Source organism: Solanum dulcamara, chromosome 8, assembly GCF_947179165.1.
Source record: "Solanum dulcamara chromosome 8, daSolDulc1.2, whole genome shotgun sequence".
NCBI lineage: Eukaryota > Viridiplantae > Streptophyta > Magnoliopsida > Solanales > Solanaceae > Solanum > Solanum dulcamara.
The window spans coordinates 37,662,533-37,689,466 of NC_077244.1; the positions used below are offsets into that span (position 1 = coordinate 37,662,533).

The window sequence follows — 26,934 nt, forward strand, 5'->3', positions numbered from 1 at the left end:
ACATCCTAGGACACTTGAACCTTAGGCTTTAATACCAAGTTTGACACGACCCAGACTAGTCCTTAGATGTGATACGACGATTAGAATCTTGAAGAACTACAACCAAGCCTCTTCGCATACATATCATAACATATATTGCATGAAATTGTAAATAAATTTGAATGCGGAAAATAGTCTCAAAACATAGAATTTTAATAAAAGAGAATTCAAAACATAGCATTCGAATGAATAAAACATATTCTTCTAGTCCGACGATGCCTCTACTAATATAGGCGGGGGCGTAGGACAGGTCCTAGCTCACCCAAACATGTAGAAGTACATAATTCTGAACATGAAAAAAAGACATAACATATTCGCCCTCGAATCATGATGACTCACCAAAATAAGCTAACTCTGAGTAAAATTTTAATCTAGTCACGGGGATGAGTAGGAGCGTCTTGACCTATATTTTGAAACAACATAGACAAAAATATGCGTTAATACATAAAATGTACTAAGTATGTGAGAAATATGCATAACGTGAATAAAAGGGCATGATAAGCATGAACATTAAATGCATGACCAAAATCATTGAAAAACGTGACATAAATTGTAAAGTAGGTCAATGCATTATAAAACATCATTTTAGAGCTTTAAGAAAACATAGTCATTTTGTGGGATATGGACTGTAACCGACAATAAAATCATCATGAGCTATTAGTGGATCCACTAGCTAAGTCATTTAATATAACCTATGGAGGCACATAGTTTGAGACTAGAGGTTGCTACTAGAGACTCTCTGACCAAGCCTTCACCTCAAGCTTTCTCGGTGCTAAGTCAAATTCTAACAGAATAGATAAAATCATAAGATCACCATAACATTAGGAAAGTCCATAATCATATAACAATCCATATCGTAAAATCATATAAGAGTAGCTCCTTTAAATCATGATTCATAACATCGTTCATATAGACACTTACCTTTTCAAGCATATAAATCATGATTTCATTCATATTGTGAGAAAACCTTTCACAATTCATTTGATTCATACTTGAAAATATACTTGGAACATAATTCATCACTTTCATAAAACATTTATGAATCCTTCATAAATTTCATGATCATAGTTCATACTTGAAAATCATAGACATAATGCTTGGGTCCATGTGAAATCAATCAAAAATCATGTATCATAGTAAATTCATTCATACTATAGTAGAGTAACACCAATTGAAATCGATTAAGAAATACCCATAAAAAATTGATATGAAACCCTCATTTAATTGAGTGAAATTGAACTTGAAAAGTGAAATTCTTTTGGAACCAAATGGATGAAAAGAATCCATTGGTGAATTCCCACATACCTGGATAATCAAGGCCCTAAAATCAAGCTTCAAACAGTGGAGACTTGATCTTGACTTGAAACCCTAGCCTTGACTTGGAGAAGAAACTTTGGAGAGAATTCTAGAGAGAAGATTTTTGATTAGGAGGCTTTAAAAGAGAATGAGGGAAATTTTGCTAGGTTTGCGTATTGGGGAAAATATCCCAAAACATCATGACTTAATATAAAAAGAGTAGGAAAATATCCGGAATGCTCTTAAATTTAACTGTCACAACTCCTTATACAGACCCTTACATGGTCCGTACAAGTTTCCACAGACGGTATAGGTGTCTGTTGAAAGGAGGGAATCTTGGGTTCCTAGAGGGTCGGGTTCACAGAACAATCCCTGATCCATGAAGGTTTCCACGACTCGTAGATCCTTGCCTAAATTTTCCACTTCTCAAGCTCACTTTCGCAGAATTCTTTACGGATCGTAGTTACTTTAACTATCCGTACAAGGGTCCGTATAACCCTTCCTCTACAACTTTTCATGTGGACTTTCCTATGGTTGGGTAAATGGTCCATGGGACCTGGTATGGATCATATCACCGTCCATACAGTTGACCTTGACAACATTTCACTTTGGACCTCTTGTATGGGTGGTCCTACGATCATGTAACTTTCTACAGTCCGTAGATCTTCTCGTGGAACACTGCATCAGCATTATTTTCTGTAACTTTTGCCTTCGTTTGACTTTCTAACTTCAACCAGTGCATCCACATTCATCTTATGTTAATTGCTACGACCCAACCCCGCAGGCCGTGATGGGTGCCTGCCTGAATTGGACACTCATGTGTACCCTTGCTAACTATAAGTAAACCTGCCTCCTGTTTGAGTTATAATGTACCAACAGACAGCATAAGGCAACACAATGTATAAGCCGACGAGGCTATCGTAACATGTAGGTTCATTCCATAATGAACACACACGCGAGCCGACAAGGTTGCCACGACAAAGGGAATGACCCAAAACATAAGACATATAGGCACAACTGTACACACGTACATATACAACCCATATACATGTCCACAGACCTCTAAGAGTAAGAACAGGAACATAAGGCGGGACAGGACCCCCGCCGTACCCATGAACAAATAAATATATACATCAAGGGTTAGTACCAAAATCTAGGCTCCAGCACAATAGAGAGCCTCTGAACTGCTGAGTGAGACTTCTACGCTGGTGGATCCCCAAAGTGTGTATCTATACCTGCGGGCATGAAACGCATCCCCCCCGAAAAGAGAGGGTCAGTACGATATGTGTACTGAGTATGTAAAGCATAAAATACCATAAGGAGCACACAGTTGACATAGGGATGCAGGGAACAAATATAACAATTAATAAATCATTGTAACTGCATCTTGTAAAATGACGTTACGTATCTTAGTGTCATATTCCGTACCTAGCCCGTTGTGGGACTCAGTGTACAAATGTATCATTATGTCATCATATGCGTATATATACCGTATCCGAACCTTTATGGGACCCGGTCAATAATCATGTCATCTTACTATCGTATACATATATCATACCTGGCCCTTTATGGGACTCGGTCATACTCGGCCCTTTATGGGACTCGGTGAATACTTATATCATCTTATATCGTACCCGGCCCTCTTGTGAGGGACTCGATGGAAGATATATTAACCATATGCATGAGCAGAGCAGAGCAGTGAGTAACCATATGCAAGCTAAATCATTATCTGAGACTTTATGAAATAACCAAGTGAATCGTCACTTAAAGATCCGGGTAGTAATTGTCTTGAGTACCCTCTGAGGGTCATTAGGGATCATATTAAGTGGAGCCTCAGGCGTCATAGACGTGCATCAAGATAATGCTACACAGCTTACGGAATCAGAGAAATTCATCGCCCTAGAGCCCTTAGGAATACGAGCTTGCGTATCCAGTTACTACCCAACATATGGAAGGCTTAAGGGTAGTAGTTCAACTGCTTTAGGACCTTTAATATTCAAAAGTGAGTACAAGCCATGAGTTACATCCGGAACCTATAAATGGAATTACCTCTAACTCCTATCGTATACCGCTTCACTTACATTAAGCCATTTGAAGAGAAGGAAGGGATAGGCTTCACGTGTACTACCTTTCGTCATGTAGAAAACTTACAAGATAATAACTCAACTATCGTAGGAGTTCTAACATCAAGAAGTGAATAAGATTTATGAACCATACTCGGGGTTCTATGAATGGAATTATCCCCACAGTACATATACCAACCACTTATGACTAAGACATGCCAAGAGAAAAGAAGAGATAAGCTTTACATACTAATGCCAAAAACATGTCAAGAGAAAGAAGGTAGTTTCACATACCTCTTATGGGTTACCCTTCACCACGTTCGCCTCGTCGTCTTTTGAACCTATTTAACATGAAAGCAATAGTAAGGTTAATAACCCTCCACTTTCCAATTTCCAACTCTACAACCAAGTATCCCTAGGAATCGTTTCCTTATCCATTTCCCTCGACTAGTTTATTACTAGTTCCGAAGTTATCGAAAAACGGGCAGCATCTCCCCTATAACTTGCCCTATCCAACTGCTAATCTTAGCAGTCATATTACCAACAACAACCAGAATCTATATATACAATCAAATCACTTCAACATTACTCAATACAACTCCAAACAACTAGCTCAAAACTACGATACCAAAATAGAGTTTTTAACCTTTACTTCGTAAAACCTTTAACAATACGAAACGGAGGGTCGTGTGGCTGCAACCCGCAGTACCCACACCCTTTTTAGAACACTTTCCAACCCTGCAACACGCCACCCAACCAGCTGCAATCACAGCACCACAATCACAACACACTACTCGACTTCGATTTGACTATAACAACTTCAATTTAGTTTGTTTCTAACGTCAAGCATCCTTATACAAGTTTTCCACTTCAAGCCTCATTTAAGACATGTAATATACTGCATAACAACATCATAAACTCCAATTTGAAAGGAAACACCTTACCTTGCCCGAAACTTGCCAAAACTCACCTCGAAAGTTCTTTTAGCGCGGCTAAAACTTCGTGGCTTTTTGTTAACCTTTTGGTGCTGCTCCAAACCATAAATTTACATTACTAATACCTTCATACCATCATGGTATACCTTAGATAATTAATTCACAGAATAAAATTGGAAAACTTACCTCTTTTTCCTCTCCAAATCTGTAGCCTCTCTCTCTAGCTTAGGGTTTCTCTTCTCTCTTTTTTTCTCTAGAGTTTTCTTGAACTTAGGAGATAAGAATGACTTTTCTTGATAAGGATGATCATAAAACATATATATATATATATATATAGGCCACCTTAGGAGGTGACACATGTCACCCCCGAAGTGGGGACACGTGTCAAGCCCTCATTGGGCCAACACACTACCTCCTCCAACCACGTGCTGCCACGTGGCATGGGGGTCCACCCCTAGCTCCAGCTGCTTCCACATGGCACTTCCAGATGCTACCACGTGGCACTCTCTCATGCTGCCACGTGTCACCTTCTTTTTCCCCTTTGTGGGTTCGTAATCTCATCTTATTTTACGTAATCTCATCTTATTTTACGAACCTATGTAATCCTTGCTACGTAAACTTGGTATGTACTCAAGTAACTTAAATATGTAAGATTTTCAAGTTGGTAGCTTACGTAAGTAAGTCGAGTCCTACGACTCCTTACTTGGCCTCCAACTCCTTCCAGATTCTTATAATCATATTTCCAATCTTCCTTACTATGGGGTGTCACATTCTCCTTTCCTTATAGTTGTTTGGTAGCGTTATAGATTATCCGGCCCGCATGGTAACTTCTAAGAGGCTTACGGACCTTCCACGAAACTTAAGAACCTTCCAAGAAACTTAAGAAGCTTAAGAAGCATTTCAAGGTACAAAAGTACGGGGTATAACATTAATAGTCTTTACCTTGGCAAATAGGACAATATCTTTATGGTGTGGGAGGGATGACACCGGACTCCATGTTGTACCTCACATGGTTTATGTCGGTTATAATATCTCTCACTCATGTTATGTTAAGCTTATGATTTTCTTACGAATATTGCATTGACCATGTTTTATCTTTCTTACAAGGTTTTAAAGGATTATGTCATGTTTTAGCTTGGTCATTGCATTATTATGTTTTATATCATGCATTGCACATTTTCCAAACTCAGTACATTCTATTGTACTGACCGCATACTTTTTTTGTCTAATTTTTTTTATAATACAGGTGACGACGCTTTCAATCCGGCTCGCAGATAGTATTAGATCCTATCTACATTGCAGTGTTTGGTGAGTCCTCATGGTTCGAGGGCATGACCACTTTATGAGTTGTTTATGTCTTTTCATTTTTAGACTTTATTCAATTTCAATTTATTTTGTGAGCTAGGGCTTTACCTATGCCACACATATGATAGTAGAGGCTATGTCAGACTAGTATGTTTCTGCTTTATCAATCTTTATACTTGGATTTCCGTTCTTTAAGATTGCTATGATGAGACTGTTGTTGAAACTTATATTCTGCTTCAGTTTACTTTGATTTATCTTGTTATTTTAAGTAATGCTTATGCTAATAGGTTTGTTTAGGTTCTTTTGGGATTCAATTCGCCGTGTCACGTCTAGGTTGGGTCGTGACATGTTTTTTAAATGATTCCTTTGTTTTCCTTCTTCTTGTAAATTGTGAGTTTTATAAATCACGTATATTATATTACCGAAAGTGGTAATATCATTTGGCCTTCGGTGATACAATACACGTTCTAATGATATTTTTTGAAAAAATTGAAAATCTTATGAGAAATAAATAATTCACATTTTTTTCTGACAAAGTTCACATTGCGCTTAATCTATTAGCAATAACATAAATACGCAGACACATACATTTTTTTGGTGAAGCCAATATTTTTATAAATTTATGAATTTTGAATCACAATTTTTTTTACCTTATTTATATATATTAAATAGAATATTATTAATGAAAATATAGAGTTTGAACTAAAAAATAACAACTTACAAAATTATGTCGATTTTGTACTTGTCATTATGGCTCCGCGCCTAAATTCAATCAATATCAAGAAAACAAAATACTAGCAACTTCTTGTATTTTTCATTAATATTGAAATTAATTTTAGTAAGCTTGCATGTTCACTGCTTTGATGTGAGCGAGCTAATATACATTTTTCATTTTTCTTCTATTTATAATTAATTAGATTGCGTCTTTAAAATTAATTAATGCTTTACCACTTCTCCTAATAACAAAACATTATCAAATTTCACAAAAAACAAAAAAATTTAGAACAATAGTAAAGTATACTCTCTGTTTTAATTTGTAGTGATACCTTTTTCGATTCGAATGTTTTCGGATGGTTAGCCTTATTTAAATATTCTGCATAGCTTTTATTTCTTTTCAATTTTTGGATTCAATTAACTATTTAGGTATTGTATATCCGATGAATATAATATAGTGCAAATAAAATTGGTATTCTTACCTATATATTCAATCGAAAACATATTATACATCAATGTGTATGGAGAGTCTTGTAATCATAGATAGATGTGATGAGACAAACGAGATCCTTTTACCTTGAATTAGAAATTGAAAGATTGCATTTAGGGATAAAAATGTCACAAGCTAAACTATTTGAAATTTAGTTACTTATTTGAAGTTTAAATCTAAAGCGACTTTTTTTTTTGGAACTACAGCTCTATTTTAAATAAGATTTCTAAAAATGGTTAATAGTGCACTTCGTCCTTGCCCTAGTTATCAACTCACTTCATCCTTAACTTTTAGATTACTCGAATTAATAAATTTGATTTTCAAATTATAAATAATTTTTTTAAAAGAAAAGTCAGTAAAATAAAAAGGAATAAATTTATTCGGGTATCGAGCATTTTTTCTTTTTCCCTTTCTCATTTTCCCTAATTGAAAGATCGAAGCTGCTGTCCCCAAATTAGTCTACCTGCAATTCAAAGCCGCGGATAGACAATGGCTCTTCAGATTGCGAAAAGAGTCCTTCGAAATTCAGTTGCACCGTCCATTAGGTTTTTGGATCGGAGCTTTACTTCCGAATCCAATTCCAACTTGATCCGCGCTACTCTTTTCCCCGGCGATGGTATTGGACCTGAGATCGCTGAGTCCGTCAGGCAGGTCTGTTCTTCTCCTTTCTTACCTTATTATACTTGTTCTGGTTTCTGTTGATTTCCGGTCGGAATATTTACATTCTGTTGTGATTATTTTGACACTCGTACTAAAAAAAAAACAAGTACGAGTGTGATTCCGGTCGGAATATTACATTCTATATCCGCCTCTGGCTTCACTCGGGGCTAGGCTTTCTGTTACTTCATTAAGTCTAGGATAATAAATTGCTAAATCCTATTAAAAACTACAGATATTCAAGGTTGCTGAGGTACCAATTGAATGGGAAGAACACTATGTGGGGAAGGAGAGAGACCCTAGAACCAACAGCTTTCTAACATGGGAAAGTCTTGAATCTGTGAGACGGAATAAGGTTGGTTTGAAAGGGCCAATGGCCACTCCTATTGGAAAAGGTCATCGTTCCTTGAACCTTACATTGAGGAAGGAGTTAAATCTATATGCCAATGTTAGACCTTGCTATAGCCTACCTGGATATAAGACTCGCTACGATGATGTGAATCTCATCACTATTAGAGAAAACACTGAAGGAGAGTACAGTGGTCTTGAACATCAAGTAAGTATCTTTCTATATTTTTTAATAGAATTTAGCTTATTTCTTGAGATCTTCAAATTCATTTGCATTTGGTATCAGGTAGTAAGGGGTGTGGTTGAAAGTCTCAAGATCATCACCCGTCAAGCAAGTTTAAGGGTTGCAGAGTATGCATTTCACTATGCCAAGACCCATGGAAGAGAGAGAGTGTCTGCAATTCACAAAGACAACATCATGCAAAAGACAGACGGTCTTTTTCTCAAGGTCTATACTTATGTCTGGTGTCTAATTATAGTTATATGTTTTATAAACCAGCACTATGGTATTGACTTTCTTTCTTCTTGTCCAGTGTTGCCGAGAGGTCGCGGAGAACTACCCTGAGATAAAGTATGAGGAAGTTGTCATTGACAATTGCTGTATGATGGTATGATCAAAGACCAATCACTTCATTGCGGCTCCAGTCTTATACATGTTCATCTTAATGAACAACCTTGAATAAGTTCTATGAAATGTTTTGACAGTATTGGGCCAAGCCTTATGTTAAAGTTTCACAAATACTATCTAGAAATTTTTGGTGAATTAACGTACTTCCTCTTCATGCATACAGCTTGTGAAAAATCCAGCACTTTATGATGTTCTGGTGATGCCTAACCTTTATGGTGACATAATCAGTGATCTTTGTGCTAGTTTGATTGGTGGTTTGGGCTTAACTCCAAGGTATGCCTTTCTTTCATTATACCTATCTGATGTCCCATTTGAGTTCATCTTGTCTCGGTTTTTTCCTAAAGATGATTTCTCCTACAGTTGCAATATTGGTGAGGGAGGTATTGCTCTTGCTGAGGCCGTGCATGGTTCAGCACCTGATATTGCCGGAAAGGTTTGTATTCAAATAGGATATCATGTCCCATGACAATATTACTTTACTCTTATAGCCTGATGTTTCTGTAAGCAGAATCTCATTTAAGCATCAACTATTACCAAGTTCAATCAATTATTGGGTGGGTATCTTCTTGTATCACTCCCCAAATAGAAGTCAAATTTTTGTGTCTTTTCTTAACTTTGATGTTACATAAAAACACTTATATTTCACTCCATTCAACTTTTAATTGTATTTAACTCCATTCAACTTACACACACACATATATAAGACTCTAAGGCCTCATTTGTTTTTATTAAAATTAAGACGTCTGAATCTTAATACACATTTGAATGTTAAGATGTGCATTAAGACTTAAGGTGTTTGAATCTGAATACACATCCGGATATTAAGATGTTGTGTTGACATCGGAATACTCTATTGAGCCGAGGGTCTCTCGAAAACAGCCGTCCTACTTTGGTAGAAGTAAGGTCTGCGTATACTTTACCCTCTCCAGACTCCACGTTGTGGGATTTCACTAGGTTGTTGTTGTTGTTGTTGTTGTGTTGAGATCGGATTACTAAATAATTAATATTGTTTGTTTTTGCAACATTTGAATATATAAAATTTGCCTTTATTTAAACATTAGTCAATATAAAATTTAATGAAATATTAAATTTTATTATTGTATGAATAAAATATTTTTAATAAATTATATAGCGGTTGGTGGTGGCTAGGACTAACGGTGATGGTTGTGGGTGTCAATTGGAGGTGGTTTTGACTAATGGTGGTTTTGTGGGTAGCAGCTAGTGGTGATAGTGGCGGGTAGTAGTGGTTAACTATGGTGGTTATGGTAGTTGGTGGCGGTGACTCATTATAATGATGAATGGTGATTGTGGTTGGCAATATAGTGGTGACTAATGAGGGTAGTTGTGATAATGGTGGTTGACAGTGATGGTTGTAAATGGTGTCTAGTGATGGTGATGACTGATTATAAAGATCGACAATGCTAGTGGTTGTGCCGTTGTGGCTTGTTATGGTGGTAGTTGATAATGGAGTGTAACAATGTGTTATGGTAACAATGAATGGATGGAATTGAAGAACGCCATCTTTGTAGAATTCTTTGAATAAACATCTTAATGATATTAAGATTTTGTTATTGATTTTAATCATTCAGAAAGAAAAAATGAGCGCACTTAATGATTAAGATTCCGACCTATAAACAAATAAGCGCACTTAATGATTAAGATTCCAACCTTAAGGACGAAAAACTTATTGACTGAGATTTGTATGATTAAGATTAAGATATTCATTAAGTGCAAATAAATGAGGCCTAACTTATATATTTCGTTCAATTTTTGTCTCAACTTATTGTTGATCAGTGCAAATTTCAATAGATTTTTCAGGTTGCTGTTAGTTGAACCTTTGTCTATCTTGGGCTGAGCTTGTAAAATACCATTTTTGGGTTGCAACTGATTATTAATCATTATTCTGAATTTCCGATATTTTCTGCATGTGCAACAATAGAATTATAATTTGTTGGGCATGTGTGTATTGTTAGTGTTGTATTTCTTTAAATGGATTTCCTTTGGAAAGACATCCTGTTAGATTTTCTTTCCAAGGAGTAGAAATCCTTGCTGACTAATAATTTCTTGAAATCAAGATGTTATTATTTGCTAGTCTTCTAGCAGATGATTGCTATTGGTTACTACTGATATAACTGCCCTCTTATTTTTGTTATGATGAACACCATAATATGATCTTGAAAAAGCTGAATCTCAGATCTTTGCTGCAATTTAAGTCATGCTATTATGCTAGGTGTCAATACAATGCACCAGTTAGGAGGTGTGAGAGGTTGGATTTGGGGGTTATGCGGAGGGGTAGGGGTAGACCAAAAAAGTATTGGAGAGAGGTGATTAGATAAGATATGACGCAACTCCATATCACTGAGGACATGACCTTAGATAGAAATGAGTGGAGGTCGTGGATTAAGGTACAAGGTTAGTAGGAGTAGAAGGCTAGTAGGGATAGAATGATGTCTTGCCTTGTGACGGTTTAGGATTGGTCTTAGATCTAGGGGTGCCATTGTAGTTGTGTTGTTATTGCCTTTTGATTATCATAGTATGTTGCAATTGTTATTTTTCTTGTATTGTAAAATATACATCACTTTTCGTTTTTGTCACTATGATATATATATTGGTTTTTCTCTCGTATTTGGGGCTGACACTGTTGAGCCGAGGGTCTTTCGAAAACAACCTCTCTATCTCCAAGAGGTAGTGGTAAGGTCTGTATATATTCTACCCTCCCCTGATCCCATTTGTGGGATTTCACTAGGTATGTTGTTGTTGTTGATACCTAATGTAGCTCTGGCCTCAGTCAACTGGCACTATAGAGATTCTCCTGTATCTCTCTATAACTATTGATTTTAGTAACTTTTTGGGTTTTTCACTTCTTAAACATATGTTAAATCATGCTTGGCTACTGTCTCTACCATAGAATTTCAAAAGCAATTCTAGTTGTCATTCGCCATCTACTAAAGTCTTAAAAGAATCTTCTTTGGTTAAACATCTTGAAAGGTGTTACTAAAGCATGGCATCAGGTAGAAGAAATGTATTCTTGAGTTTAGGGCTGTTCACAGTTTTGGTTAAAACCAAAACCAAACCGAATAAGAAAACCGACATTTGGTTTGGTTTGGTTTTAAATTTGAAAAACCGATAATATTTGGTTTGGTTATGGTTATAGTAAAAAATAACCGAATAAATAACCGAACCAAACCGATAATTATATACATAAAATTTATAATTATTTATATGTATAATATTAGCTTTTCATAAATAATTAAAGATATTTTATACCTTTTAATTATTAATTTAATTTTGATCTACTTATTTTTAAGGCCCATGTCTTAAAAAAATATGTCCAAGCCCAACTCTAAATTCTAATAAGTCGTAAGCACTAAGCAGCATATGTCCAAGTCCAACAATCCAAGCCCAACTTTTGATTATACTATGGATTCTCTAGTTAATTTAGTTAAAATATGTAATTTTTTCATTTTAATTGACAAAGTTGTTTGTATTTTAGAACCTTTGTTTAACTTGTTCTTTTAAATCTAAATTGCGTTGCAAGTTTGGTCCACCTGATTTGCCATCAGCATGTCTTTCCCTCAATATGCAGCAACGTTCGCCCTTGTGGGTCATGAGGAAAAAAGAGATTCATAAGAAATTTGAAGAATGTAGGGAGAGAATATTTGAATTATTCCGGCTAGTCATAAACCGAATAACCGAACCAAATCGACAATAACCAAACCGGTGGTTATTATTTTACTTGATTTGGTTATGGTTTTAGACATTTAAAAATCGATTAAATTGGTTTGGTTATGATTTTAATCAATAACCGACCCAAACCGAACCATGAACACCCCTACTTGAGTTGGTCAATCTTCAAATTGAAAGAAGTTGGATGCATTTTTGAGACACAAATATGGATTTCTTCGCCCATTTTTATTTATCTTGGTGACGGATGAACTGACACAAGATATCCAAAGAGAGGTTTCATGGTGTATGCTATTTGTAGATGACAGTTCTGAATTCTGATTGATGAGACATGTGGCAGAGTTAATGATATGCTGGAGGATTAGAGATAGGCCCTAGGTGATATGCTAGAGGATTAGAGATAGGCCCTAGGGTCTAAGGGTTCAGGTTGAGCATGACTAAGACGGAATACTTGGAGTGCAAGTTTAGTGACGTTATTCACATGACAAATGTGGAAGTGAGGATCGATACACAAGTCAGAGGAAGTTTCAAGAATCTGAGGTCAATAATCCTAGGAAATGGAGAGATTGACAAGAATGTGACACATCATATTAGAGCAGGGTGGATGAAATGAGGGTTCACATTTGGTGTCTTGTTTGATAAAAGTGTGCTACCAAGCCTTAAAGGTAAGTTTTATGAAGTGGTGGTCAGATCAACTATGTTGTTCGAAGCGGAGTGTTGGCCAATCAAAAACTTGCATGTTTAGAAGATTAAAAAAGCATAAATGAGAATGTTGAGATAAATGTGCGGACATACTAGGGGAAATATAATTACGAACGAAGATATCCATGACAAGGTGAGAATGACCTCCTTGGTGGACAAGACGAGGGAGGTATGATTGAGATGGTTTTGACATGTAAAGAGGAGGTGCACACATGTCCCAGTGAGGAGGTGTGAGAGGTTTACTATAGTGGATATGAGGAGAGTAAGGTAAGCTGAAGAAGTACTGTGGATAGGTGGGATAGGACATAACACATCTGTATCTTGCTGAGGACATAACCCTAGATAGGATTAGGATATAATGTTTGTAGGTAGTTGAGCATTGTCTTGTTCCTTATCAATATTGTTTTTATTACTCTCACACTATCTTATTCTTCAATTTTAGTGCCTCTTTGACTTCAAATATGATTTGTTGTTGGTATTGTTCTCTTCTCTATTCTTTCCAGTGTGGATTCTTAACTGCTATATTTGTTTTGCGTACTATATTTTTTGTTATGCTTCACTTAAGCTGAGGGTGTGTCGAAACCACCTCTCTACCTTCTCAACATAGGGGTAAGGTTGCGTGCACACCACATTCCCCAGACCTCACTTGTGGGATTACACTAGGTATGTTGTTGTATAGAGTTGGGATAAAATCTTCCAAGAGACGGTGATATAGGTTGTGGATAAGTTGGAAACTGATGAGGGCACCTAATAATTTAACCTATTTTATGAAAAGACAGCCACTTTCTGTTTACCAGGGATGGCAATGGGGCGGGGCAAGCCTTGACCAGCATTGCTCTGCCTCATTAGTCTCCGTTTGAACAATTTTTCATTTTTTTTCATGCACATCTTCATCTGAAAATTAGCCTTATTCAAATTTTAAGATAAAATTGAGAAAATTTGAAGGTTTCTGTATCAGTAATGTTTTGCTAATTGGTACTGTAGCTGGAACAGTGAAAAATCTGAACCCTTGAACAGTTTCTCATTTTTTTAAAGAAATGTTTTTCCAGAAGCTTGTAAAAACAATTTATGTTTGTCTATATTTCCTAAAAGGATAGTATAGTCCAGTACTATTTGAAAATAAAATCCAGAGATTTTTAAGTGTCATCTAAGGAGATCAACAAACAACTAACTAATACATTGATGAAAAAGAACTAAAAATGGATAACAGTCCCCCCCCCCCCCAATTACCATCCCTTCTCCTTTACCGCTGTGTCAAGATGAACTGATGAAGTGAAGTGGGCAGCCATAAAACCATTTACTTATATCTGTGGGTACCTAATTAACAAATGTACATCCTTGGATGTGTGCTTCTACTGAAGTAGCAATACACACCAAGAATAGAGGATAATTTTTACAGATATCCCTTTTCTTGAAACAAAGGGAGTTCTGAGCAACATTAAAGTGCCTCCGTGTGACCTACAGGTCACGTCGTGGAATCAACCACTGATGCTTGTGTTGGTGTAGGCTGCCTGCATTACACCCTCTTGGGTGCGGCCTTCTCCAGACCATGTGTTAACGTGGGATGCTTCGTGTACCAAGCTGCCCCTTTTCTTTTCTTTTTTCATTCTTTTTCCTTTTCTGTATCCTAGGTCCCTGTTTTTACTCCTTTATAGAACTGAATGTTGAATGAGAGGATTCTTTATCTGAATTTTTTTGGCGTCTATGATGAAGACCACACTTAATTGGAATATGAAATAAGGATGTAAACAGTGTATGTTTGATACACATTCATAATATAATATGCCACCAGAAGTACAGTCTTTGTGCAAAATTTGTGTTGTAGGTTTTAGATGCCAGTTATTCAGTGCGTTTCGTTTTTTAAAATGTGGTTCACTTTCTTCTTCCTCTGCCATTCATTAGGTATGCCCAGCCCTCTTTTTTCGTATTACTTGCTCTGTGTTGATCCAAATTATCTCTGCAGGATTTGGCGAATCCAACTGCTTTGCTTTTGAGTTCTGTCTCTATGCTTCCTCATCTAGAGCTTCATGATAAAGCTGATCGCATCCAAGATGCCATCCTAAAAACAATTAAAGAGGGAAAGTACCGAACAGGCGACCTTGGAGGCACCACATCATTTCAAAAAGTCCTTCGCCCCTTATCTCCTCATCTTCCTATTTATAAGCCACAGCTTACTTCGACGCTTTCAATTTTTCATAGAATCTCTGGAGCTTTCCTAGCCACTATAGTTTTCTTTTATTATCTTCTTTGTCTGAAAATAGGTTTGATTTGCTTCACCTACGAGAATTTCTACCAATTCTGCTTTTATTCACCAAAGTTCATCCTAATCTCCGTCGAGATTACTGCCTTAGCCCTGTCCTATCATCTCTATAATGGAGTGCGTCATTTATTGACGGATTTTTCGGGATTTTTCTTTCTTAGAATTGGAAGAAAAAGATTGAAATGACTGTGAAAAATTGAACCTATACCTTTTGCGAGTTCACTAATGCCATCTGCAATCATCTTTGAACATGCTGGTGCAAGTGTATATTATATTTTGCAATGGGTTCAACAAAGCAAATGTTTCTTTCAAAGATGCAGCTGAAATCGATTTTGTTGCTTTTGGCGACTTAAAACTATATTTCCTTGGTTTTTATAGAAATTTGCATAATGGGGAATATTACAATACATTCTCAAAGGATATATTTCATTGAATAGCATCCACAACCAGTAATGGGTGGCTTTTATGTTAATTTGCAAGAAATAAGAGATTCATTCTTATAGTGTTTCTTGTTGTTAGTTCAATTCATAATATTCTTGCTTCTGTCCTGATCATTTTCTGTTTGCTCAAGTATCTATTGAGTAATGACAGATCTTTTGTTGGTTTCTTATACTGTTGGAGTTGTGTTGATCTTGGTAGGTTTTCACGATTTTCTGTGGATTGTTTGAAAAAGCCAATTCATGCTAAATATAATGCTCATCTTGATCATTTACTGAGAACTACTAAAAGTATCTGATGTCTTTTCGTTTTGAGATAAATATATTATATAGGTGCTCATGTCAATTGCGCATGGAATTTAACCACACATGTGAACAGCCAATTAATGAAGGGAAAATAACATAGTTGCCCACAAAAAAAAATTAATTGTTATAAATCCAATGAATGAGTAAATTGTCCATGTAGTTATTACATGAACTACTTACATTCATGTATGCATATTTTCTAGGTTCTATGAACCATTTTGGATAAGAATGTATTTATTAATTTGGGTATTTAATATAGTGACTTTTGAAAGTGATTTGTCAATCTATAAATAGGGTTGTCATTAATAATTATAAGACACTTGAAGACATTTGAATAAGATAATCTATATTTCTACTCTCTACATCTCTTTTCTATAATATCTTACTCTATATTGCTTATATTTTACAATATGTTATTAGCACGTGATTCTAGCCAACATAGATTGAGTTTTAGTTTTTCTTCCGCTTATGTTCTAGTTGATTTCGTTATGAAAAAAATCGAGAAGGAAAAATGATAACTACTACAACCATCAAAAATATTATAGGGTCAATTTTAAATATATACAATAAACTAATTAGTTCACGACAAATATAGCCATGGGACAAACTTATGGTTTCTTTCATTCTAACAGAGGGGTGAAGCAAGGAGATCCTCTATCTCCTGCATTATTTATCTTAACGGCTGAAGTCTTATCTAAAGCTTTAAATCACTTGTTTATTCATAATGATTTTAAGAGGTTTGGTATGCCCAAATGGAGTGAAAATTTAAATCACCTTACATATGCTGATGATACTATCATATTTGTTGCAGCAGAAAGGAAAACATTATCTCTGATCATGACAATTTTGAAGGATTATGAAAAGCAGTCTGGATAGATGATCAACAAGGAGAAGATTTTTTTCTGTATGTTCAACAAAGCTCCTCATAGGGCTATTCAAGAGGTCGAGGATATCACTGGTTTTATGAAAGGAAATTTTTCTTTGATTTACCTTGGGCGTCCTATTAGTCATTCTAAGAGGAAGAAAGTTCATTTTACTGGGTTGATAAAGAAGATACAAAATAAACTTCAGTTGTGGAAAGGTAAGCTCTTATCCTTTGGGAGAAAGGTTGTCCTCATTAATAATGTGTTACAAAGCATACCCATATACTTGCTTTCAACTATTATTCCTCCTAAATATATCATTTATGATATTCATAGAATTTATGCAAAATTGCTATGGAACTTTAAAGAGGAAGGTAGGGCAAAACACTGGATTTCCTGGGAAGATATATGTTTGCCTAAAGAGGAGGGAGGTCTTGGATTTAGATCTCTATTTGATCTGTCTAAAGAATTATTTGTAAAGTTATGGTGGATTTCAGAACTACTAATACTTTGTGGTCCAATTTCTTGTGGAACAAATATTGCAAGAGGCACATACCACAAATTGTTGAATGGAGGGGTGGATCTCAGGTTTGGAAGATGATGCTACAGGCTAGGGATTCTATAGATCAAGAAATATGGCGGGAACCTAGATGTGGTCACTGTAGTACTTGGTTTGATAATTGGACTCAATTAGGTGCCCTTCATTATGTCTTACCCATCAGTCATAAGCATGTTGGTGTTATAGAAGAAGTTAATCAGCTGATAGTGCATGAGAGGTGGAATGAGAATTTGATGTCTGATATTTTTACTGAGGAGGTTTGTGACCAGGTGCATTCAGTCTTGGGTAATATTCAGGCTCCAGAAGACAGGGATAAACCTTGGTGGATGCCTGACAGCAAAGGGAGGTTTACAATTGGAAGTGCATGGAACATCATCAGACAAAGAAAGAGTGAGCAGAAGGATATCATGAACATTTGGGAAACAAGGATCCCTTTCAGAGTTTCATTCCTCCTATGGAGAATTTGGTTTCAGAGAATACTTATTAGGGAAGTTTTGGAGCAGAAGGAATTCAGGGTCCATTTATGCATTTGAAACAAATAGATAAAAAATGGTGGGATTTTGATTGTGTTGCTAAACTTAAACCATTATACAAAGCACTACCAGTGTTTATCATTTGGCAGATTTGGAAAAGAAGGAATGTGATCAAGCATAAGGGAAAAATGACCAGAAATGGAATGATTAGAGAAATTAATAGGAACATCTATTTGTTATCTACTTATAGATATCCTTGGCTGTCTGACATCCCTAACAATTGGCCCTGAATTGTTAAGTTTTTTTAGGCTTATAAACCATTGATTATCAGTAAAGTGGTGAGATGGAAGTGTCCAGATGTAGGGGTTTTCAAGGGTAACTCTGATGGTTCTACTAGAGGCAAGTTGGGTTTAAGCTCTAGTGCTTTCGTGTCAAAAGCTCTAATGGAGATTTAATTTTTGCTGAAACCAAAAGTTTTGAGGTTTGCTCTACACTGGAGGCATAAGTTAAGGCATTCAGAGAAGTATTATTGTACTGCATTCAGCATAATTTTCTTCCTTTAATTATGGAGACAGATTCTCTCATCATCCAGATGATTCTTGATGGAATCTGGGAAGTCCCTTGGATTAGAGATGTTATGAAGGATAAAAAGGTGGAAATTAAGCACATCTACAGAGAAGGGAACACACTGGCTGATTTTTTAACTAATCATATTTTCATTTTGCAGGTACAAAACTAATCCATTGTAATTCTACACAGGAGCTACCATCACAAGCAAGAACTATACTAAATTAGACAAGCAAAATTTGTTGCGATTAGGGTTAAGGAAGTGTCAATGTCAGGTTCAACATCCCAATCACAAATTAGAAGCAGAAAAGCCAGCAATCATTATAGAACAGCATTTCAGATAGCTCAGTTAACAAAAAAAACAGCAAGGAATAGACAATCACAAAGAAGCATGAGTATTGAAATAACGAAAAATGGGTCTCTTGGATGCTGTGCTCTATTAGACTGAAAATGAGGATCTTACTTGGTAAATTTATGGGTTTGTTGCAGTGGTATCAACTCCTTGGGGTTCAATCTGCACAAATCATGAAATTACTTAGTGAAATCCAAAATTTTTGGTCAGTTCAAGGTTTGTAAGCTATGGATCTGGCCCTTACCTTGAGATATGTTTGGTACGATTGGTTTCGAGCTGAAGAAGTCTTCACTGAGCTGAATCCATGGTGTTTGCGAGAGTTTAAACGCCCATGTGGATATCACTCGAGCTTGAAACTCTCTCGTCTTTGTCACCATCGAGAGGTAAGGTTTCCTCGGAACGCCAACGTCGTCGAAGAAGATGTGAAGAGGAGGAATCAGACATCGGAGTTTCTGTCTGTCGCTCGTCTTTTTGTTTCTTTTTTACTGATAGTTTTTTTTTCTTTTGTTTCCTTTTCTATTTTGGGCCTGGGTCACTTTTGGGCCCAAGCCACCTTTGTTTGACCATTTTATTAGATAAAACTATAGCTATAGATTGCTATAGTCATTTTGAAAAAGAAAACTGTTATCATTCACTCTATCTAGTAATATTAAATAAAAATGTATTGATTTATTAAATGACAATAGTTTTGCATTAAAAAAAGTATAGCTATATTTTACTTACATAAAAAATAGCCAAAATCATAGGAAATATACAGTGACTATACAATATAATTTGCCAAAAGTCATAGAAAAAATACACGGACTATACAATACAAATTATTTATACATGAGTTATACATTGAATATATATTATGATACATGTTATACATGAATTATACACCGAATATATATGAATATACACTGAATGACCAATTTTTTTGGTAATTGAAATGACCAAATGATCATCTACTATAATTATTCCAATATCATATCAAGACCCAAGTTTAGGGCATAGACGTGACAGAGCGAATGAGACACCCGGAGGTACCACACCCAAGTCTCTTAGCATTCATTAAGCATTTCATTGGTAATGATAAACAAATCAAGCGAAAAAAAGGGATGTAGGGACTAAGGAGCTTCACATTTAATAAGAGTCAAAGACAACATAACATCTTTTTCTATGTCCAACCACACCTTCTACATTAAAGACTTGGCGGGGGCTAAGACTTGTCCCTAGCTCACCCTCAAAATAAGTGTCAAGAAATGCCTTAATAAAAGTCTTAATGTTCTACATAACATAAGCTTAGAATAAAAGGGATGTTGTTCCCAAAACATGGAAATTCACCACAAACAATCTTCAAACTAATCCGAACTAGCCACGTGGAGGAGGTCTAGGAGCGACGTCGATTCCCACATGGTGATATCATGGAGAAAAAAGTATGGGTTAGTACTTTGAATGTACTAAGTATGTGAGTATGCTATGAAATGATGAACATAAAAGAGACATGAGTAAACAATATGCATAAGTGAATGCATGCATTAAACATCATCATATGAAGCCTTAAAACATTCATTTTGTGGGAAAGTGACCATAACTGACAATTAAGATCATGCGAACTATTACATGGAATCCAACATAACCCCCTACGTTGGCACGGAGAGACTACTTACCGAATAGAACTACGTCAACTTTGGTCATTTCTTTAACTTCACTTTAAGGGCTAATTGTTGATCCACTAGCCTAAATAGTCTATAAGGGCTCCTATGTTGTCGCATAGTTAATGCAACATGGAACTTTACTTAAGGACCCCTTAGGTCGAGTCCCCCTCTACATGCTATATTTATGCTGGGTCAATCCCATAGAATAACATTTATATATTATAATAACATAAGCATTGTATAACTTTAGACATCAAATCATCATTGGTGGAATAGCTCATTAAAATATTTTATTTGATTTAAATATGTGAGAATTGTCCTTTCACATTAAATCCTTTCTTTTACTAAAATCTCTTTCATCATCATTCAATCATTTCCCAAGGCTCCCTTAAACATAGGTATTTGCTTCATAAACTTCCATTTGGAGTCAAAACTTTCAATTCAACTTCATTTCAATATAAGAAGACTAGATGGGTTCATTTTGTTTAACTTTCATACACATTTAATGCATGAGAGTGATGGAAATGCATCATATGAAACATCTTAAAACAACCCACCATATACACTTACATTTCAAGCCTTCATATAAGAACCTTGATAAACCATCCATTTCATGTAAATAAGAATCAACATAACTCAATATAGGTAAATAAACTTCAAATATTCAATAATCTATGCATTTGAAATCGTAGTATGAAAATCCATAAAATCTCATCACTTGAAATTAAGAGTCGACATACATATATATCAATAGGAATAAATAAACTTAAAATATATCATAATCTATGCATTTAGAACTATCATGTAAAAGCCCATGGGATTTCATCATTTAAAATTTAAATACTAAGTTGAGAAAATATTTGGGCTCCATGGGTAGAAGAACCCATGGATGAAAACCCACATACCTTAGAGTAGTACTTGAAGAAATCTTGATTTTTTTGGTCCTAAATGGGAAGCTTAAATCCTTTGAGTTTGAGAGAAAAATTGGAGGAGATGATTTGAGAGAGAGCAGGATGAAGTTTTGGGTTTTGGGGAGATGAAAGACTGCAAAAATGACCCTAAAAAGCGTCTAAGTTCGTATATATTTGTTTAGGTAATTGTCCAAGATGCTCTTCATAAAAAAATCTGAAAAATGGGCTCAAAATCCTGAAGGCGCGATAGTGGCACACCGCGCCAAAGGCCAAACTACTGCAGCTAGTTTCGGGTGCGCTGCTGGCGCGCCGCACCAAGGGCCAAACTACTGCAACTAGTTTCGGGTGCGCTACTGGTGCATCGCGCCAAGCCCATAAACAGCTGCAGCGGTATTCTTTGGTAAAATAATCATAACTTTTGACTCTGAACACGGAATGAGACGACTTGGTGGCGTTGGAAAGAGGACTCAAAAAACTTTAATTTGATAAGTCGTGGACCACCAAATTTCTTATATAATAGGAGATATGGACATTTGAAGTTGACCCTATTCCGGACTCATACGAAAACTTAGCCAATGGAAATACTTTGGACTTGTCTTGGTGTAGAAATATTCGGGGTGTTACATATTATAAGCATAAAATCAGGAATGTAATTTCTAGAATCTTTTTATGTTTTAGAAATAAGTTTCAATCGATACTGTATAATACAATAACATTCGACCACTAACATTGACCAGGAACCATTGGCATATACTCTTACTGGTTGAATATTCTCTATTCCTTAAATTTCTTAAATGGAAAAGGAATAAAGTTTTGATAGCATGAGTTTGTGTATTATTTTGATTATATTAATTTTGAGGCTAAAGTTTATAATTTTTCCTTATTACAACTTATATTGTCGAAGACATTAATTGACTAAAGTGATTATATTTTATGTAAATATTTTGAATGACTCAAATGGTGAGTCATGTTGTACTTCGATCTATTATATCATTGGTTGAAGGTAAGATGGTGATTTCAAGTCCCATCGCACCAAAAGGTAAGACATTGGATTAGAGTCCCAGTGCACTGTGATGATAAAATATTGGGTTCAAGTCCCAACAAATTATGACTAAATATGCCTTTGTATGGGTAAGACATTGAGTTAAGTATCGATGGACTATGATGATGAAATATTGGGTTCAAATTCCAAAAATAATTATGGTCTAACCCACCTTTATATGGATAAGACATTGAGTTTGAGTCTCAATGCATCATAGTGATGATATAATGCTTACTAAGGAAAAATATATATATTTTGATGAGAAGTCATGAAATTTACTCAATTTCTTGAAGCGAATGTAGTAGCAGTACATGATAAGTTGAAACTCTCCCAATTAATTTACTCTATTCCATCATATGAATGTGGTATCAGTAAATAGTAAGTCTGAAAGACAAAAAATGATTGAATGTATGAATAAGAACGTAGATGGACATAATTATAATATTCATCATTGTGTTAGTTATAAAATAAAGAACATTATGGGTTCTCCAAATAATCCTTCAAAATGTAAAGCTAATTTTTATCATCAAAATTATATGAAAGGTCACTCGACACGTAGTTGTTGTGCAATCTACTAATTTGATAAATTTATAAATCATCCATTAAAAGAAAAAAATATTGGTACACTTGACCTTTTAAAGTGTGATGTTGAGGTGTGTCATGCAAAAATGATAAATTTTAAAGGCACAACAATGAGCTGATAATGTAAATTTATGAGGCACATACAAATGATTAGTCCATTCCTTAAATAGAAAGTGAGTTGTGATAAGTTTCATGAATGCTCGACCATTTTAAAAGTGAATGGATCAAGATGTGATAAATGCGTTATGGATTGGAGGCATGCCACAAATCATCTCTATGGAGAGGTTTAAGAAAAATAAATAAATTTGATTTTGGCACAAACGGTCATTGATCGTGCACTTTTTGTGCATCATAAGTATTACGGTATGTTTCATTATAAACTAATGAAAGGCAAAATAAAGAAATGATTTTTGGCTATAAAGGTTGTGGCCATGACCAAAATAATACTATTGTGTGGAAATATAAATTTATCATTGGTTGTGTACCTACGGTACAACAAAAGTAAAGCAAAAAACATGTCCTCTTTGTAATACTTTTGACCAAAATAATATAATTTTGTCATTGAAGGAGATTTTCACCATACATATGGTATCATATGATATCATACAAAATTAATTGTGAGCTCCAAAAAAGCTATTATGTTACTAACAAAGGAATCATATTGGGATTGTAGTAAGTCTCAAAAGATTAAGTTTCAGAGGTTTGAAAGAAAAAATATCATGTTGAGACTACAAATTATGAGAAGGTTTAATATCTTCATATTACTATAACCAAAGCGCATTATAAATATTTATGTAAAAAATTACCCGCCTTTTCCTGTTGTTTATTGTATACAAACATGGGCATGATGATTGAATCATTTGAAAAAGTAAACTAGAAATTTGCTGGAATAAAAATCAGTCGGCATGACCGATTGACCATTAGTTTAATTGTGATGCAAAAGTAATTTAGAATTCATGTAGCTATATATTGAAGTAATAAAAGACTGTTCAAGAATTCTCTTGTGTTGCTTGTTCTCATGATAAAATAATCATTTTACCAGATAAGGTTGATGTTGTATTTCTTGAAGTTTTGAAACATATAAAAAGGTGAATATGGGTTTGTTCACCTACCATGTGGACCGTTTGCAACTGTATGATTTTAATAGTTGCATCTATGAGATGGTCACATATGCAAATTAGTTTTTGTAAGATTATTTACTCGAATTGTTATATTAAGAGCACAATTTCAAATTGTGAAATCACGTTGATAATTTTGGTTGGTTTATTAAAAATTGTATGCCTCCAATTATAGCTAACACATTGGTTATGAGAACAAAACTCCCAAACAAGATTTGGTATGAAATGAGTTTATTTAACATGTAGCAACACATGTACGCCTCAAGCCAACAAGGTTCCCCCTATCACAATGGATTCAGGGTAAGGAATTAAATAATTTCCATCTAAACTTTGAATATGCGATATCTGATTTAATTGCTCTACACATAAAGATGAACCCCTAAATGAGGTTGTGGTGAATGTTAGATTTTTTAACATTAGGGGGAGAGATGATTGACAACTGAAAATTGTGAGTGCGATGAATTATCTAGATCCTTGGTAGAAAAATGTGAACTTGAAGTTCAAGAGATAATTCATTTGCATAATGTTTCAAATTAATTGTCATATGAATTTGTTGATCCTATGTTATAATTCAGGTGCAAATGCTTCAATGAGAAGTCCTTGAAGGTAAAGTCTATGGTACGCCTGAAGCGTGATAGACCAATTGATTCTGAATGTAAAAATCCTTGAGGAATGAGAGGAGAAAATGATCAATATGGTCATGATAATAGGGCAAGTGCTTTAAAAGAGTATGACGACATAATACTTTATGAAACCTTGGCAAAGGATCATACCTGGAATGATGAAAAGTGAAAAATCTAGATAAGTTATGTCGTATTGGATCGTGTCAAATGACCGTTGATAGTATATTTGATATGAAGTAGTGCTCAATGCTATAGATGGTGACGAGAATATTGAATACAAATTTGTCAATAGTGTGAATAGATAAATAATTGACTAAACAAAGTGCACAATTCAAATATATTATGTTTCACTTAAAAAAGTGATGTTTGTTCTTATAGTCCATAGATAAAGATATAATGTCAGTGGGGTACAAATGAATTATTGCGCGAAAGTGTAATCGTATGAAATAAAGTATGGCTTGTGCTTCGGGGCATAAAGGATTTTCGCAAAACTTAGTGTCTTATTTTCTTCCCTATTTTTTTTACATAGGGTCTGTAGGAAAGCAATTGCTAAGACTTGTATATTTCGTATTTCCTTAGTCAATTTTGGACTGAAGCTGTTCTGATTACCATATCATTTTTTAACCGAAGACCTTCCACTGTAATCTCTGGTCTCTCTCTTTTTGAGAGAAAATTTTCTACCCCGCCTGCATATGGAGAACTTCAATTCTATTGGAAAATGATGTGGTGGTAACCCCCCAGCTTTGTCTAGAAGCGAGCACCTAGACATGTAGAAAGACTCACCCTAGCCACTATAGAGACCCCACCCCCAAATCTAGTTGAGAAGCAACCCTTAAACTTGCTTAACGGGTGATGAACTTGAGACTTTCAATCACACCCTTACTACCTGATCCCAAATGCAAATGAATTTGAAGATTTCAAGACCACTGTACTCCCCTTCAGTGTTCTCTATAATAGTGATGACATTCACATCATCGTAGAGAGTCTTATATCTAGACAGGCTATAGCAAGGTCTAACATCGACATATATATTTAAACTCCTTCCTTAATGTAAGGTTGAAGGAACAATGGCCTTTTCCAATAGGAGTGGCCATTGGCACTTTCAAACCAATCTTATTCCGTCTCACTAATTCAAGACTTTCCCATGTTAGAAAGCTATTGGTTCTAGGGTCTATCTCCTTCCCCACTTAGTGTTCTTCCCATTCAATTGGTACCTCAGCATGCTTGAACATTTATAGTTTTTGATTGGATTTAATAATTTATTACCCCCGACTTAATGAAGTAATCGAAAGCCTAACTCCGAGGAAAGCTAGAGGTGGGTATAGAGTATTGGTACTACGTTCATTTGAACGAATACTTTTTGGTGGGGACAAGCCATTTTTTCGCCTTGAATCGGGTCAGGAAGAACAAGTTGTTCCAGCCCGTGCTCTCAACATTGGGCTTATGCCTATATTTAAGACTTCACAAAAAATGCACCAAATAATCGATACAAACCCATGATTTTAAAATACAGTTGGGTCAATGCTAAGAATCTTAAAAGTTGAACCCTTAAAACTTAAATCATGTATTCATCTATGAGGGAAGCACAGCCACCATCAGCTTCCATTATTTATTTCTTTATTTATCAAGGTAGCTTTCATTCATTTAGCATCCATAAGATGCAAAACTATTATAAATCAACTTTCGTTATATGGACAGTCTAGAAGAATAATGTCAAGAAAAATACTAGAATCCAACCAACCATAATGCTGGTGAACCTCCATGAAGGATTAGCAAGAGAAATCTTTGTCACATATCTTAGTACAATTAATAAGGACAAACTATATATTTATACATACCATTCCTAAATGATACAACTTGCTGATAAGAACATCCGAAACATAATCAACAAGGAAAGAGTATGTCATTTCATCCAAAACAAAAAAAGAAGCTATAAAGCCATGGTACCAAAAATACATTTAATCTTCTAACAATTATTAGTTTGAGTGTCAAAATAATCACAACAACAACGTACCCAATGTGTTAGAGTCTGTGGAGGTTAGTGTGTATGCAACCTTGCCCCTACTTTCACAAAAAAAGTTATTTCCAAAGGACCCTTGACACAAAGCACAACAACAACATACATTTGTATTCCCACAAGTGAGGTTTTATAGAAAAAATTGCAATAGGCGACAAGTGAAAATTTTCAACTCCTATGAGGAAAGGTTACTGCATTATCTCAAGACAACCTTTTGGTTATCACTCGCATAAAAATCAAAAAATAAATGATGATGCTACATAGATTTTCTTTCTCACTGTTATGATCCTCCAAGTTATTTCCACCATTTTTTAGTGTTTGCA

General features: G+C 35.3%; 1 protein-coding gene and 1 long non-coding RNA gene across 3 annotated transcripts; one reads left to right on the top strand and one right to left on the bottom strand.

The window, feature by feature from the left end:
* Nucleotides 1-205: 205 nt before the first annotated feature.
* LOC129898588 (uncharacterized) lies at nucleotides 206-19,280 on the bottom strand. Of its 2 annotated transcripts, none has more exons than XR_008769401.1 (3): nucleotides 18,923-19,256; nucleotides 18,790-18,840; nucleotides 206-442 (listed from the first exon to the last, which is right to left on the bottom strand). It is a non-coding gene; the product is annotated as an uncharacterized LOC129898588 (long non-coding RNA). The 2 variants fall into 2 exon arrangements; XR_008769402.1 differs by lacking the exon at nucleotides 206-442 and adding an exon at nucleotides 1,288-2,570 and having other exon boundaries at nucleotides 18,923-19,280.
* On the top strand, nucleotides 7,226-15,675 carry LOC129898587 (3-isopropylmalate dehydrogenase, chloroplastic-like). The gene is made up of 7 exons (XM_055973180.1): nucleotides 7,226-7,493; nucleotides 7,735-8,055; nucleotides 8,134-8,295; nucleotides 8,381-8,455; nucleotides 8,639-8,748; nucleotides 8,836-8,908; nucleotides 14,825-15,675. The coding sequence occupies exons 1-7, from the start codon at nucleotides 7,332-7,334 to the stop codon at nucleotides 15,305-15,307; spliced, it is 1,386 nt and encodes a 461-aa protein (XP_055829155.1). The 5' UTR covers nucleotides 7,226-7,331; the 3' UTR covers nucleotides 15,308-15,675.
* Nucleotides 19,281-26,934: the final 7,654 nt, after the last annotated feature.